Raw genomic sequence first — 16,225 nt, forward strand, 5'->3', positions numbered from 1 at the left:
AAAGTTTGTAGCGTTGATTTATGTTTTAAATTCGTTTGTCAATACATCTGAAGAAAAAAACAATTATAAAGTATGACCTTTGTATAATTAAAAAAGTAAGTAGTAATCTGGGTTTTTACAGTTTCGTAACTCAGAGCTATGTGAACCTGACGATGACCGAAGAAGGTCGAAACGTTGTTCGCTCTTCTATGTAAAATATTTTCTCAACCCAAACGAGCCGTTTTTGCATATAAATTGATGTGATAAACAGCTGTAACTGAAACAGAGAATATGTTGACGTGGTAGACAGCTATGACGAAGACCTAGAGTAAGCTGACGTAGTAAACATCTATAACTGTGACACAGAGCAAACTGACCTTTTAAACAGCTGTAACTGAAAGAGAGAATAAGTAGATGTGGTAAACTACTTTGACTGAAACACAGAGTAAGCTGGCGTGTTGTTACTTCACATCTGGTGTGATGTTCTTAGTGTTTTTTAACTGCTAAACTCTAATATTCCTCTGCATTATGTTGGATAATTGACCAAATATATTGAAACGATCAACGTTACATGAGTAAAGATAGTCACGGTTTATAGCTTTGTGGATATATATGATATATTTGTAAAGAGGTGTATTGATTGATCAAAATACGATTTGTCAAGCATGACAAATGGTTCCAGTGGTGAGTGGGTTGATTATTTTTAAAATTGTGTTTATAACTATTTGTAATGGGTTGAATCTTTCAAAACCCGTATTCACATACAAAATCTACGTGGGTGGAATTAATCAATCGACTCTTTGTGGGAGTCGAAATGAAAATAATTAAGTAGAAAGAAGTATTATTATTACCGTGAGTCACGAAGATAGTGGAGTTGTTGTCGTGCAGAGGAACATAATGAGTTATGTGCACTCTTTCCACTAAGAGGAATTGAACCTCGGATTTTAGCATTGTAAGTCCGTATACTTACCGACAGATGGATCTGGAGTAATTGCGCAAGTGTATTGTGTTACTTCTCGTATTAGGATAGAAGTTAGTTCGAAGATGTCTAAGTTGCATCTGTACATTCTTTTTATTCGCAGCTTTGCTGAGCTTTTAAGTTCGGTAGAGCTTTTGTGTTAACGTAAAATTAAACAGAGTCTCTCTTGATAGATGTCTTTGTTTTATACTTGCAACAAAACAGTTACTAACTTTATGGCTGTTATCGTGACGTAATTCCATTTCACCATTAGGGACTAATGGGTATGGACTGGGTGGAGAAAATTATTTATTTCCTTTATACAAAGTCTGGAATAGTGTGAAGGTTTGGGCACTTGACTCGCAATCTGCGGCCTAAAGATTTGAATCCCGTCATCAAACAACCTTGGCCTTTCAGCCATGGGGAAATTATAATGTTATGGCCAAATCCACTCTTGGTTGGTAAAAAAAAGTAGTCGTGGCTGACTAACAGCCTTCCCTCTAATCTATGAGTTCAAAATTAGGGACAGCGAGCGCAAATATCATTCAAGTATTTTTTGCTAAATTCACTAACAAATATAAAAACAAATGTTTAAACATTAGTTTGAAATAAACAACACTTGTTTCTGTTTACGTAACTGAAATTATGGGGAAAAAGAAACATAGGTAGTTAATGCTTTACATAAAAATGAAACTTGTCGGAATTGCACTCAGAAACGTAACATTTCTAAGGGGACGGGGTCGTGAGAACATTTAGTATTTAAAGTCTTATAAGAGGATGGAACCTGTAAGAAGGCCATTCAGATAGAAGGATAATGTCTTTGGGTAACTTCAACATCAGATTGACTCAAAGCATCAAAGCATTCCCACAACTAAACGCAGAATACAAGGTATTCATGGAGATTGTAGTATCAACACCCCCATCAGTGGCTCAGCTATATGTATGCGGACTAAAAACGCTAAAAACCGAGTTTCGATACCAGTGGTGGGCAGAGCACAAATAGCTCATTGTGTAGCTTTATGCTTAATTTAAAACAATAACAACAACAGAATCAACAAGAGTCCGTAATCTTTTTTACATCTGACAATAGTTAATCATATCAATGCAAAGGACCAGAAATTTAACACTCCTACGAAAAGTGGGGCCTAATAGGCCCCAGAGCAACTTGAAAGGTTATTAATATTAGGCTAATAACTTTGTATTTAAATGAAATTGCCATTTCATTTGATTCATTTCATTTTGATGAAATGGCAATTTCATTTAAATACAAATTTATTAGCCTAATATTAATAACCTTTCAAGTTGCTCTGGGGCCTATTAGGCCCCACTTTTCGTAGGAGTGTTAAGAAGAAGCCTATTTTGAATTAATAATTTTGTTTACTTGCTTGTTGCGACCCCCCAACGGTACAATGGTATGCCTGTGGACTCACACCACTAGCATGTGATTCCGATACCCGTGGTGGGCAAAACACAGATAGTTCGTTGTATAATTTTGTGCTTAATTCCAAACAAACACATGCTTGTTTTCAAATTTTCTTTGCATTTTTGTCAAATTTCAGTAAATTGTTTTGTTCATCAGAACTTCTTGAGCATGATATCGCTGTTGGACGATAACAATTAACACATCTCTTACAATACTTTAACATGAGTTTTATAATAAGGCATTGTCTCTCTTAATGAGTCTTCCGAAAAGTCTTCTTTTCTTTCATAGCAAGACAACATATTTTTTTATTGTGAGTTATCGTCTCCTTCATAATGAATCTTTATGTTTTTCAGAATTAATTCACATTTGCTTTATTTTTAGTAAATCAAGGAAATTATTTCTTAAATAATCTCTTCCTCCGTGTTTGGAAATGTCCTTGTCTGTTATGTTATAACTGAATAATTCTTCTTTCTATACTTGAAAATACGCCTGGCTGTTTTGTCATTACTGAATACCCCGTACCTCTATGTTTGGAAATGTCTGCGCTTCTCTAGTTATTATTGAATAATTCCTCCCTCCATTTCTGAAAATCTCTTTAATTGTTACCATACACCTCCATGTTTGGAAATTTCTCTGACTTTTGATTATTATGAATACTCCTTTTCTTCATATTTAGTAATTTTCCTGATTGTTTGGTTGCTCGATTGTTATTTTCTATTAGTAGATCAGGCCTGGCATGGCCAAGCGCGTAAGGCGTGCGACTCGTAATCCGAGGGTCGCGGGTTCGCGCCCGCGTCGCGCTAAACATGCTCGCCCTCCCAGCCGTGGAGTGTATAATGTGACGGTCAATCCCACTATTCGTTGGTAAAAGAGTAGCCCAAGAGTTGGCGGTGGGTGGTGATGACTAGCTGCCTTCCCTCTAGTCTTGCACTGCTAAATTAGGGACGGCTAGCACAGATAGCCCTCGAGTAGTAGCTTCTATTTGTGAAAAATATTGAAATTCCCAAACAAACAAACTATTTGTAGAGAAAAATATTGTAATAGATTACTGTTGTTCGTGTTTGCTTTTATTAGTTTACCATAGAACAAGAATCAAAGTCATTCATTTTAAACAATGTCTGAGATGACCTGCTTTGAAGACAGCGAGATGGAAATATTGCATAAAAATAACAGAAAGAAATACCTTAATTCATGAAAATAATATCCGTCCTCAAGTAAGATTTGTTTGTTTGCAATTAAACACAAAGCTACACAAAGGGCTCTTTGTGTTCTACTCACCATTGGAATTGAAATCCGTTTTCTAGTATTGTACAGTCCACAAGGGCCTTCATGTAAAAGAAACAAAGTATGTTTTCAATTTGTATGATTCTGAATCACATAATTAGGACATCTTTCAAAATGACTCAACACATTATGTTTTTATAACAAGTCACTGTCCCATTCATAAGATTAACACATTATTTATTAGGTTTGTCTTCTCTAGTTATCTAGTGACCCATTAATTACTGCTGTTAATACACATCTTAACAAATCAAGTTACTACATTCTTTCTCCCTCTTACAAAAGGTACTAGTCCTCAAGCCCTTGTCTCAAGGGCATGAAATAACTATTACTTGGGAAACAATTTTTTAACATGGTAATAAAGTTTTAAAATATATATTTGAGTTCTTTCGAGCAAAGCGAGTGTCTCACCAACTGAGTTAAGTGCTTAAATCTTTCGCGGGGAGATTTAAAGATTATTGAGGGATGCATCCAATATTTCAAAAAGTTTCTGGATATCGATTGTTTCTGTGTTACGAAACAGTAAAATGTTTGCATTTATTCAATCACTTTCACTGATCTTGAACTCAGGGATGAGAAACGATAATTGTACGCTAAAAAAATTGCAGTCTGATGACACAGATGTCCAAGGTTCGAACTGTCGAAACGTGATGCTGCTTTCGAAATAGCATCTGTAATGAGGGAACATCACATTATTAAACTGGTCCAAAAGAGAAAGCTGTTTCGAGTTATTTAAAATATAAATATTTCCAACATTACCGCAAAATATGAAGTAACCAATTAAAAACATAATTTGAAATTAAAGCCTAATTAACCACACGTAGCTTTAATGGACTCGTTAACTTCAAGACGATGTTACTGTTACTATCCAACCACACGAAGAGACCTTGACATAGATAATGTAGATTCTTCAAGATATGAGAAGTTGAGAAGAAAAGGTAAGCCACTGTTACGTGTAATTCCAAAACAGTTATCACATCTATAATGTGTGTTTATACGATAATATGAAAATACAATGTGTAACGAATAGCCACCATGGCAACGTCTATTACACATATCAATTCTATTGCTTCAAAGCCCCTGTTCACATTTACAAAGGAAAGCATAGTTTTCTTACAGGTTACACTTATCAAATTTGGTCACATTAAGGCCAAGAATGCCGTTTGTTTCGTTATTTATTAGCCTACTTCTTCTAACACAACAATAACCCATTAGACTCTGTAAGTGTGGTAACAGACTGAACTCAGGCTACTCCTGTCTAGTGTATGTTCAGTCTGAAACAATAAAAACCGCCTATTACATTAGCATCAGGTATATAAGAAGTAGTCGTGTACCGTGTGTGTTTGAATACCCTGAGGTAGTATGTTTAGTTCACAAGTGCATCTAGATTGTTTGTCCTTCGCGTGTTTCGAAAACGGATAATTGCGTGTAAAACAGTCACACCCATCTGAACCCCTAGTGATATCCTCACTTAACTAATTATCAGTGTTCATCTTTGTGATCAAATCAGCAAACCAAACAGAGGCAAAGTTTTGAATAATATATTCAGTAAAATTTTTTATCAAATATTTTTTTCTTAAATTATAAACAAAACTATACCTGAGATACCTGCGTTAGTTGTCCCGAATTATAAACGATAGCCAACGGCAGAAAAGGACAGCATTTTCTGTGATGGAATTCCGACCTGTGACTCAAAAATGGAAATCACAACTATATTCTTCTAACTTCTTTCTTGATCCTATCCTGAAATCATAATGCCCCAACCAGCCCTCTGGTGATATTTTTATGAAACGAACGAACAGTGCGAGACAGAAGCACAGAGACAATGACGACAAACTTTTAGGTGTAATTTAACTATTTTGCGATTGTAAATTCAGATCAGTATGTTTTGAAAAGCCGGCAAAACAACGTACTGGTCGGAGCAGTCTAAAGACGATAATTCGACATTTTAGGTCAAATTGCGTAAGACTTAGACATGTATGACAACATTATTCTTAACTTTGTTATGTATACACTATACAACTAGCAATAGTACAGTACTGTGGCACCGGCTTCATGTAAAGTTAGTGTAAAGCACCGACAAATCAACAAAATCAATTAAGGATTGTCTGGAAAAGTGCACGAGTTGAACAAGTTCAAGTGAACAAGGTTAGTACTGAGTACTCGGCTTAACGTTCGTGGCCTCAGTTGCAATGTATTTGCATTGGGCCTAACGTTGGAGTTGTAATCTGAGAACCGAGTGACAATAACATTAGGCCTAAATACTGTAACTAGTTTAGTGTAAGAACACTGGAAATGCTACTGTAGCCTGAAATAATTAAGTGGACTATTCCCAACTTAAAGCCGTTGTTTTGAATTTACTTTCGCATCCATGCATGCAGATAAAGTTTCAGAAATATGCCTATTTTGTTGATGTATGGTTTGTTGGCTCATTTTAAGTCCCTATGTCAAAACTGAGCTCAAAGTTGAGATTACAACTCATTATTCAGATATTTGAGTTGGATTAAGGTACTCTAACCTAGACCTAACCCATTATTTAGTAGTTCAACATGCAGTGCAGTGTACAATTGATTATATGTTATATACCTGTACCAGTACAGAACGATCACTGTAAATAGGCTACTACAGTCCAGAGCTCAAATTTAAGAACTTCCCGACGTCCCAGGACATATAAATATTACCTGCGGGCAACAGTTCTTGCTATGTCTATTTCCCGAGCGGATAAGTGATATTCTACGTTTAAATAATTGTTTTATTGGTCATCCTTAACGGATTTTTGCCGATAATGGGCAATAACAGCCTGTAATAAAACTGGAAGCCGGGCAAACAAGCCGCAATTTCTTTCATTAGACATATTTCCCCTGCCACACCGGCAACACATGTTGTAACATATAGATTAGAAGGTACATGTTTAAACTATTGAACAGCCTTGTTCGGTAGTTTCTGTGTGCCGATGACATCACCTTTGGGTGACAGGGTTTCAGGGCCAGCAATTTTGTGAACAGATACCCTCCCTCCGATATCTGGTTGTCTCCACATAAATTACCTAGCCCAACAAGTCCGTGCATCCAAAAAACAGAACAACAGTTCTTGTCTGTGGTTAATGTGTGGTTTTACAAAGAATGTGACTTTGTTGAAATATTTCAAAAAGTGAAGGAAATCTGATGATGAGAGTTTAGAATTGAATAGAGAAAGTGATATTAGTAAAGACAATAGTTGTACAAAGGAACTCTGTAGTGAAGATGACAGAATTGACAAGGATAAAAAAGTCAAGGAAAAGCAGGCACCACCATAAGTGTCAATGGTTGTAGTGGGATCATTCCTGCTGCTTCGGCAGCAAGATCAATCAATCAAGGAGGTAACCCAATGTCTTCTGTGGAATGCAATGAAAAGTATGAGAGAAGCGATCTCGAAGTTACTAACCAAAATGGGAAGAAACATTCCCTTGGTTAAAGTTTGATCAAGAAACTAATGAAATGTTTTGCAAGGCATGCAAAAGCCACAAAAACGTTTGCTAAAGAGATAGTGTCTTGGTAAAAGGTACCAGTAATTTTCACCTACAATTGATCAAAGCCCACGATATAAGTAGAAGGAATACTCCGTGTGTTCAAGCTGCCAATGCTGAATATAAACCACAGGTTCAGCAGATAGATTTATGCATAAGAAATTTACATGCTTATGAGCTTGAGAAACCGGAAAAACTTTTCACTACCGCCTATTACTTAGTAGTAACAGAACAGCTGTTTTCTCTATTTGGGCTATTATGCGATTTACAGAAAATAAATGGAGACATGTACATAAATGACAAATCAGCGAAAAATTTTATCACATGTATTAATGACATGATGTAAGATCTGTGAGCAGACCTTGATAATGCTGCAGTGTTTTCCTTCATCTCAGATGTATCTAAAGACACTGAAGTAATTGAAGAAGAAACTGTATTTGTTAAGACAGAAAATGTTGTTACAAAATTTTTGGACTTGCAAGATCTGTGAGCAGACCTTGATAATGCTGCAGTGTTTTCCTTCATCTCAGATGTGTCTAAAGAGACTGGAGTGATTGAAGAAGAAACTGTATTTGTTAAGACAGAAAATGTTGTTACAAAATTTTGGACTTGCAAGATCTGTGAGCAGACCTTGATAATGCTGCAGTGTTTTCCTTCATCTCAGATGTGTCTAAAGAGACTGGAGTAATTGAAGAAGAAACTGTATTTGTTAAGGCAGAAAATTTTACAAAATTTTCACCCACCCAGTGATACTGCCACAGGATTAAAAACAGCAATTGAAAAAGCATTTGAGACAGTTCGTGTGGAGAACTGCAAAAGAAAGGCAACCACTATAGGTACTGATGGTGTTTCCATCAATGATGGAGCAGAAAATGGACTAATTGCACTTCTTACTAGAGATGGGATGCCATGGTGAGTTGAGGTGTTGTGTGTGGCCCACTTTTATGAAAGGGAACTGTTGGATGCTGTGAAGGAATAGAAAGCTTTTATCGTACATAAAATACCTTCTGTTAGGTCTTTACAAACAGTATCATTTGAGTGCCAAAGCAAGTAGGGAATTAAAAAAGTGTCGGTGATGCTCTAGAAGAAAAGAACATTAAAACTTGTGAACATCCAAGGGACAAGATGGGCTCCTCATTTCTATAGAGCGCTTGATGTTCTGATGAATAAAAACTTCACATCCATATATATATGCATTTCCACCATGCAACTGAATCAAAAGATGCCAGTGCTACAATGGTTATAGAGCTACAAAAGCATTGGGTTTGTTTTTGGATAACATAGCAGTATTTACTGGTCAGCAGATCTCACCATGGCTTATTACAGTCCCCAAATGTGGTCTTTCTTTAAATCATTTAAGAAAAGCATGTACTCCAGGACAAGAGAAATGGCGTACAGTGAACACAGAAAATGTTGAGCGGATTCTATGTGCTACAACTGAGCCACAACAAACCATGGCAGAGCCCACAGTCACCTGATTTCAAACCATCCATATAAATAGGAATAGAAGGATGAAAAGATGGTGACTGTTTCAAGTATGTGTATGAGGAATTACCAGCAATCCTAGTTGCTCGGGACATTTCCCACACTGCTTACCCCCCGTTCCTAGGGACATTTCCCCCACTGCTTATCCCCGTTTCTAGGGACATTTTCCCCATTGCTTACCCCGTTGCTAGGGACATTTCTCCTACTGCTTACCCCCCGTTGCTAGGGACATTTCCCCAACTGAATAATCCTCGTTGCTTGGGTAATTTCCCTCACTACTTACTCCCCGTTGCTCGGGAAATTTTCCCCACTGAATCTCCCGTTGCTAGGAACATTTCGCACACTGCCTAACCCCCGTTGCTATGTACATTTCGAACACTATTTACCACCCGTTCTTAGGGACATATCTCTCTCTGCTTACCCCCCGCAGCTGGAGACAATTCCCCCCACTGCTTACGCCCCGTTGCAAGGAACATTTGCAAAATAAATTATAGATCTTTACATTTTGTACTTTTTTATGACTCGGTGATACAGCGGTACCTCTACGGACTCACAACGTCAGAAACCAGGTTTCAACACCCGTAGTGAACAGAACACAGACATCTTATTGAACTTTGGTCTTCACTTCAAACAAATAAACTCTTTAATAAAATAATTTGAAACACAACATTTATTTATTTTTATTGTGTGAATTGAAAACTGAATTAAACCTGAGATTCTAAGTGAGTATTGTGTTTTGTGTATGAATATATTATGTAGACTCATCATTCATTACTGCGTGGATAGGTACGTGTAATAAATTTTCGTGAGATATGAATTTCTTTTGTTAATTAGAAATTACAACTTTACTTGTCAATTTGTATAGACCTGTTGTTACTTAGAAACTACTTGTCAATATGTATAAATTAATACATTATTCACACAGTTATTTTTATTTCGAGTTCAAGTTGAACCTGAAAATGTTTTTAGAATTAACATTTTGCCTCAAGTTTTACATTTGTTAGAACCACTAAAATATTGTTAGAAATTATAAACCACCATATTTAAAAGGAAACAGTAGTAGGTAATCATATCAATTTGACGTTTTGTTACGATTTTCTAAAAAAGAAAAAACGAAACGTGTTTGTGATTTATATTCCGTTATTGTTTTATTTTTTGTAATCATGTTTTTTTCATAACTGTAACCAGAATGTCAAAGTTTTCTACCGTGAAGCTTTACCTAAGGACACTTCCAATTTCCACATATCCATTCTTCTACTGAACGGAGCAGCGTTTTCTTCCAAAACCTGGCTGGACCTGGGCGCAATACAAGTGCTGGCTGCAATGGGCTAACGGACTGTGGCAATGGTGTATGTACATGGTGGACTTTCTGTTCATTACTAACTTAACATTACAACATTTAGAGGTAGGTGTCAGTTCATTACCAACTTAACATTACAACATTTAGAGGTAGGCGTCAGTTCATTACTAACTTAACATTACAAAATTTAGAGGTAGGTGTCAGTTCATTACTAACTTAACATTACAACATCTAGAGGTAGGTGTCAGTTCATTACTAACTTAACATTAGAACATTTAGAGGTAGATGCCAATTCATTACTAACTTAACATTAGAACATTTAGAGGTAGGCGTCAGTTCATTACAAACTTAACATTAGAACATTTAGAGGTAGATGTCAGTTCATTACTAACTTAACATTACAACATTTAGAGGTAGGCGTCAGTTCATTACTGACTTAACATTACAACATTTAGAGGTAGGCGTCAGTTCGTTATTAACTTAACATTAGAACATTTAGAGGTATGTTTCATGACAACATATAGTTTTGAAAACAAGAGACGCGTATTTCCAAAAAATTCTGGACGAATAAAGATATATATTCATTTGTTATCAATGTTATTCTCTTTCATCAGTTTATATTTTTCTTCAAAAACATAATACTAAAAATTATTCATTGTGATAAAGGAAATAATAAATTGAACAAAGAGTTTGTTTTGTTACCAATTTGTAAACAATTTCTACGTGATGGAAAAAAATGAATATTAATTTCGAAGTCTGCGTATCTTATGGAAAATCTATTTGTAAAAGCAAAATAACTTGTATGGAATTTAAGTTATTAGGTCAAGGTAATATTGCGAAAGATCTTAGGAACAGTATTCAAAACTCCTTATGCAATGATATTATTGGGTCACATTATCACGTGACACTAACAGATGAATTTTGATAGGTAATTAACCAATTCCCCAAGTTCTTTTATGGGATATGAAGTAAGATTAATTAGAGTAAAAGCTCTATTTCATAATACAGCTTTTTTATTGGATACTATAACATCTAACAACCTATTTTTATTTCAACAAATGAAAGCAGCGGTTGTCAGTCTAATAAAGTTCACAATTGATGCTTTACTATATCTACAGTCAGAAACCATTATTAGATGTGATGTTATCATAATTTTAATTTAAAATCTCATTAATCGACAGGCATATACTGTTTAGGTAAAAACTAGATGACGGTATATTCCAGAAAATGTTTGATAGGAAACTTGTATTAATCAAATTAAATCATGGTTTCAGATCATTTAAGAAAGACTATACTTAAGTTTACATATTTCTACATTTTTGGCAATTCCAGTTGCAACATGAAATATTTTTATTGATCTATTTTCGTCTTTTCCATTTTAATAGTTATTTGAAACAGTATGGAGGAACGAGATCACTGGCTTTACTTTACGTAACATTTCCAGGTTTTCTGCATTTTTACAGTTTTATTGTGATATAGGAAAACAATATGACACTTTATTGTCGAGTTTAATAAGATTCATCAAAACTGTTAAAAGTATAGCAGTTTGTTATATTCAGTAGCTTCTGATCTTATCAACCAATGGGGATCAGAATTTGATAATTAATTGAGTGACTAATATAGGTAATTAAGAATAAGATTTATATTTGTTATCAGACATAATGTTGACGATTTCCCATAAAATTTAGGTTGTTTCTAAACAGGATATCAAACTAATAATGCTGAATAATCATAATGAAAAAGTGAATAAAACGAAAAACTGATAAACATTACAGCATACATTGGAACTTCACATGAAACATTAGTGTTACTTCTATTAATTTCTTAACCGTTGCATTTTCTGTATAGTTCCTCAGAAATTTTCAACAAATAGAAATGTTTATCATAAAGAGAACTACACCACACTAGACGTACATAATATGTACGATTTACACCTCACACGAGACATCAGTGTTAGATCTATTACATTGTAAACCGTTACATATTCCAAATAGTTCTTTAAAGATTTTGAACAAGTAGAAGTGTTTATCATAATATTATTACAACCACACTCTAAGCAAGTTTCTATATATACAGTCTTATATACGGCAAACATAGTTTGCGGAATGCTATTTAAGTTAGCTATTCAATACAACATACATTATACATATTATAAATTAAATATATTACAGACATTTTAATCAATAAAGTTACTGAAAGTAACCTTAAAAAAATTGAAACATATATTAGAAGAACACACCTATGCTCAGTAATATGATAGTAAAGTATATCAAACACTTGAATTGATTTGAGATCTATTTATACATTCTTCAAGAGCTGTTAATTGAAAAAATAAAGTGGGTAAAGGAACTTATTTAATGAGAACATGAGTTGTTAAGCATACATGAAGTGCCAACGATACAAGTACATGTCTGTAGAAAATAGCGTTCGGTAAGTTTATTTATATTCAGTGGTATGTGAGTTTTCACGATGGCAAAGCAAGCCACATCGAGCTATCTGCTGAGTCCACCACTGGTTCAGTTGTCTCAATTGTGAAACATAAAACATTAAGTAAATAAGAAATAATTATTGGACGCACCATAGAGTTTGTTTTGTTTGCAAGACTAATTAACGTGTGTCTTAATTCATGTTTCTTATATAGTCGTACAATATCTCTGAACTTTCTGTACTGAGATAAAATGTATCTGAATATTCTTTACTGGTACAAAATTCAACTGTTTCTGAACTGCGATGTACGGTATCTATACGTACTGTAACAGCATATAATATAACTGGACTTCAATTTCCATACTGGGATAAAATCTATCAGAGATTTAATCTATGATACAGTCTCTCTGAACCTTTTTCTAAACTGTAACACAAAGCGCTATAATTCTAAGATAGTTTCTCTTCTTGAAGGGCAAGCAAAGAGCAACAATATTTAATTGAAACATTTATGACATAAAACCGTACTTGTAAAAAACGTGAGGTAATTTTCTAAAACACTTGTGATGTAACAAAGCATTTGCAATTAACGTATGGTTATTTACTGAAACACTTTTGAAATAAACGTGTTTTGCTTTTATATCTGATGAAACAAAATAATGTTTATCATTGTTATTAAATACTTGCCTTGATATTTGTGAAAATTCTTCGCAATTATGATTTTCTGTATTATTTTTACTACACTTCCTTGTTGGCGTATCGTTTGAATTTCAGGCATTTTGCCAATACCGCATGTAAGTGCTGGTTGTTTACTTCGGCTGTATTTTAATAATATATTCCTCAGTTCAGGTTCAAAGCAAGTTTGTTTATTTTTGAATTTCGCGCAAAACTACATGAGGACTATCTGCGCTAGCCGTCCCTAATTTTGCAGTTTAAGACTGGAGAGACGGCAGGCAGTCATCACCACCCACCGCCAACTCTTGGGCGATTCTTTTACCAGCGAATAATGGGGTTGACCGAAAATTATAACGCCATCACGGCCGAAAGTGCGAGCATGTTTGGTGAGACCATAATTCAATCTGCGACCCTTAGATTACGAGTCGAACGCTTCAACCCACCTGGCCATGCCGAGCCTTCTAAGTACGTGTATTATCACAAGCCAATTTGTAGAGATTTCTGCACAGCGCATTTTAACAAGTGAATGTGAATAGATTAACAACAACAAGTTATACACTATGTAGCCCTGAAGTAAAAAAAAAAAAGAGGTCAATACGTTTCCAGTCAAAAATGTCACAACTGAACCAGAAAACCTGTTCTAAATATAGATAAACATCTCGAATAGACCTCACTGCACGTGTATTCTATACAATTTATTGAAGACAGCTAGAGTTGGATGTGTTATTATTGACGTGATTTGATATTCCAGTTGTTTAGAGAAGTATTACGAATCTCCAGTTGAAATATACATTAACGTAGTTTATTTGTTCTAATACTATTCTTTAATGTTTACCTTTAACAAAACAACATGAAAAACAAAGTGGCAAGTTTATTTTAAAATATATATATGATATGTTTTTTCTCAGCTGCAGCACAGCGGCTTATAAAACGGCTCAAAGTTATTATTATTTTATTAATATTTTAAGTACGAACTTCTAACTCATATCTTCATCACCTCTTGATCGATTTGAGAGCTAATATCGATTGATGTTTTCGATCGTACCAAAAGTATCATAGATTAATTCAGTGTAATCCTGCCTAGAATAATTTTAATTGAAGGTAGGTTGATAGGAATCCTGAATAATAATAAAATTGAATAAAATATACCCACTCCCTACCGCTGGTATTAGTAGTGTAAGTAAATATAGGTTGAAAAAGGACACAAAAATTGTCTCGTAGATTAATTTACTCAAATTCTGCTTAACAGATTTTGAAGTGCCCTTGGTTATTTAGGTTTCTGTCTTGTTTTATCAAATAATGCTTTTGATAGCAAAAGATGTGTTTTTAGTTATGTCTTACTGGAACTATCAGAGTTAACATCTCAACTGCCTGCTTTTGAATTTCGCGCATAGCCAATCGAGGGCTATCTGCGCCTACCCGTCCCTAATTTAGCAGTGTAAGACAAGAGGGAAGGCAGCTGATCATCACCACGCTCCGCCAACTCTTTGGTTACTCTTTACCAAAGAATAGTGGATTGACTGTGGGATTATTGACCGTTACATTATAACGCTCCAACGACTGAAAGGGCGAGTATGTTTGGTACGACCAGGATTCGAACCCGCGGCACTAAGTTTTTGAGTCAAACGCCGGGGACTTTTAGCGAGTGTGAGCTGAGATATAGGAGAGTTTTCTGCAAACTCTTGAGTTTATATGAATAGTGTAGGAAAAACTTATAACCCTTTCTCTGCGACAACCACCTTCACTTATCTGAACAAAGATAAATTACTATACTCTCTTGGATAAAAATAATTACCCATACTGTTAGAAACAGCACCAGTTGAATGAGAAGAAAAAAACAAATGGATCCAACTAGGTCGACGAAAGTGCGGGTCGCCAAGAACAAAGCGATGCTGACCACTGGAATACAACCATGACTTTGAAAAACGAAGAAACATCCACAACGAGTGAAAAACAAACAAAGATGTCTACTTCGCTTGGTGGCCAAAAACTAGGAATAATTTAGAATTTAGAAAACAACTCCCCGTTACTGGCACTTTGTAATATTACAAAAGCAAAATTAACATCTCTGGAATGTGATAAAGAAAACAATAAAAATAATATAAGAGAAAAACGAAAATCAGAAAGAAAAATAGTTAAGTAATTCAAGTGAAAATTCTGAAGATGAAGGTGAAGAAACTTCTCATACAGAGGTGGAGATAATTCCTTCCTACACTAACAATAATACGAATGATGTTATTAACTTAAACAAAGCTTTGTATGTTGATAACGCAAAAACTAATGAAGAAGAAAAAATCTAGAACAAAGCGATGAACAAACAAATGAAAACCAAGAGTATACTCTGGTAGTGTCGAAAATAAAAAGTGGAAATTCATTACAAAATGAAACTACACAACCAAAAAATACACCACTTAAAACAAAACACTCAACTTTTTTCATTATTACTGAAGGCGTGCCTGGCACATATAATCAACAGCAACTTGCAGCGGAAATTAGCAGATGTGAACCAACTGTTGAAATCGCTAGCGTCAAGCGTTTTACCTTAAGGCGGTGTCCTTGTCCGAGGTCAAGGATTTGTTTGGTTAATTTGGCATTTCGCACAAAGCTACTCGAGGGCTATTTGTGCTAGCCTTCCCTAATTTAGCAGTGTAGGACTAGAGGGAAGGCAGCTAGTCATCACCACCCACCGCCAACTCTTGGGCGACTCTTTTTATCAACAAAAAGTGGGATTGACCGTAACCTTATAACGCCCCCAACAAGTCGAGTCCAAAGGCATGGACACCAAAACGATTAGAACTTGTAGAACTGCTGCAGCTCTTGTCCGTCCTTCCTGCCGTTGAGGAGTTCAGGTTGGAGTCTTGGGGTTGGGTCGTTTATTGTCAAGAACCTCACCCTCGATCTTGCCATCATGGATGACCCTACCAGAAACGCAAGCCTCCCGACGACATCGCTCTCAGTATTACTTGCACGCGCATGCCCTCTCACCACGGCAAGGTGACGATCCGACTGGAGAGTTAACAGGAGTAATAGTTTAACGTTTTTCTATTTTCTGTCTTTCAGACCCTGGTAACCCAAACTATCATGTGATTATATTTATTGGAATTTTACTTCCCACACCAAATTATAAGGCAATGTGTTAAGAAGTTAATGAGATATAACGTGAAAAACTTTGATTGAATTTAGCATCAGGAGATG

The 16,225-nt window shown here is 35.4% G+C and overlaps 2 protein-coding genes across 5 annotated transcripts in view; one reads left to right on the top strand and one right to left on the bottom strand.

Annotated features, from left to right (window-relative positions):
• The window catches only part of LOC143243032 (prolyl 4-hydroxylase subunit alpha-1-like), a 273,473-nt gene that overhangs the window by 216,653 nt on the left and 40,595 nt on the right, over nucleotides 1–16,225 (bottom strand). The gene's annotated exons all lie outside the window — the stretch shown is intronic.
• LOC143242692 (prolyl 4-hydroxylase subunit alpha-1-like) overlaps nucleotides 1–16,225 on the top strand; it is a 160,875-nt gene that overhangs the window by 137,850 nt on the left and 6,800 nt on the right. The window contains exon 4 of one of the 2 annotated variants that reach the window (XR_013023148.1): nucleotides 9,820–10,036. Coding sequence is in view for 1 of the 2 variants with exons in the window: in XM_076486168.1 (XP_076342283.1) it covers nucleotides 9,820–9,842 (23 nt within the window). In the remaining variant the exon portion in view is untranslated. Of the gene's footprint in view, nucleotides 1–9,819; nucleotides 10,491–16,225 lie in introns of those variants that run through there. The other variant, XM_076486168.1, reaches the window with a different exon arrangement.

Source organism: Tachypleus tridentatus, unplaced genomic scaffold, assembly GCF_004210375.1.
Source record: "Tachypleus tridentatus isolate NWPU-2018 unplaced genomic scaffold, ASM421037v1 Hic_cluster_2, whole genome shotgun sequence".
Taxonomy (NCBI): domain Eukaryota; kingdom Metazoa; phylum Arthropoda; class Merostomata; order Xiphosura; family Limulidae; genus Tachypleus; species Tachypleus tridentatus.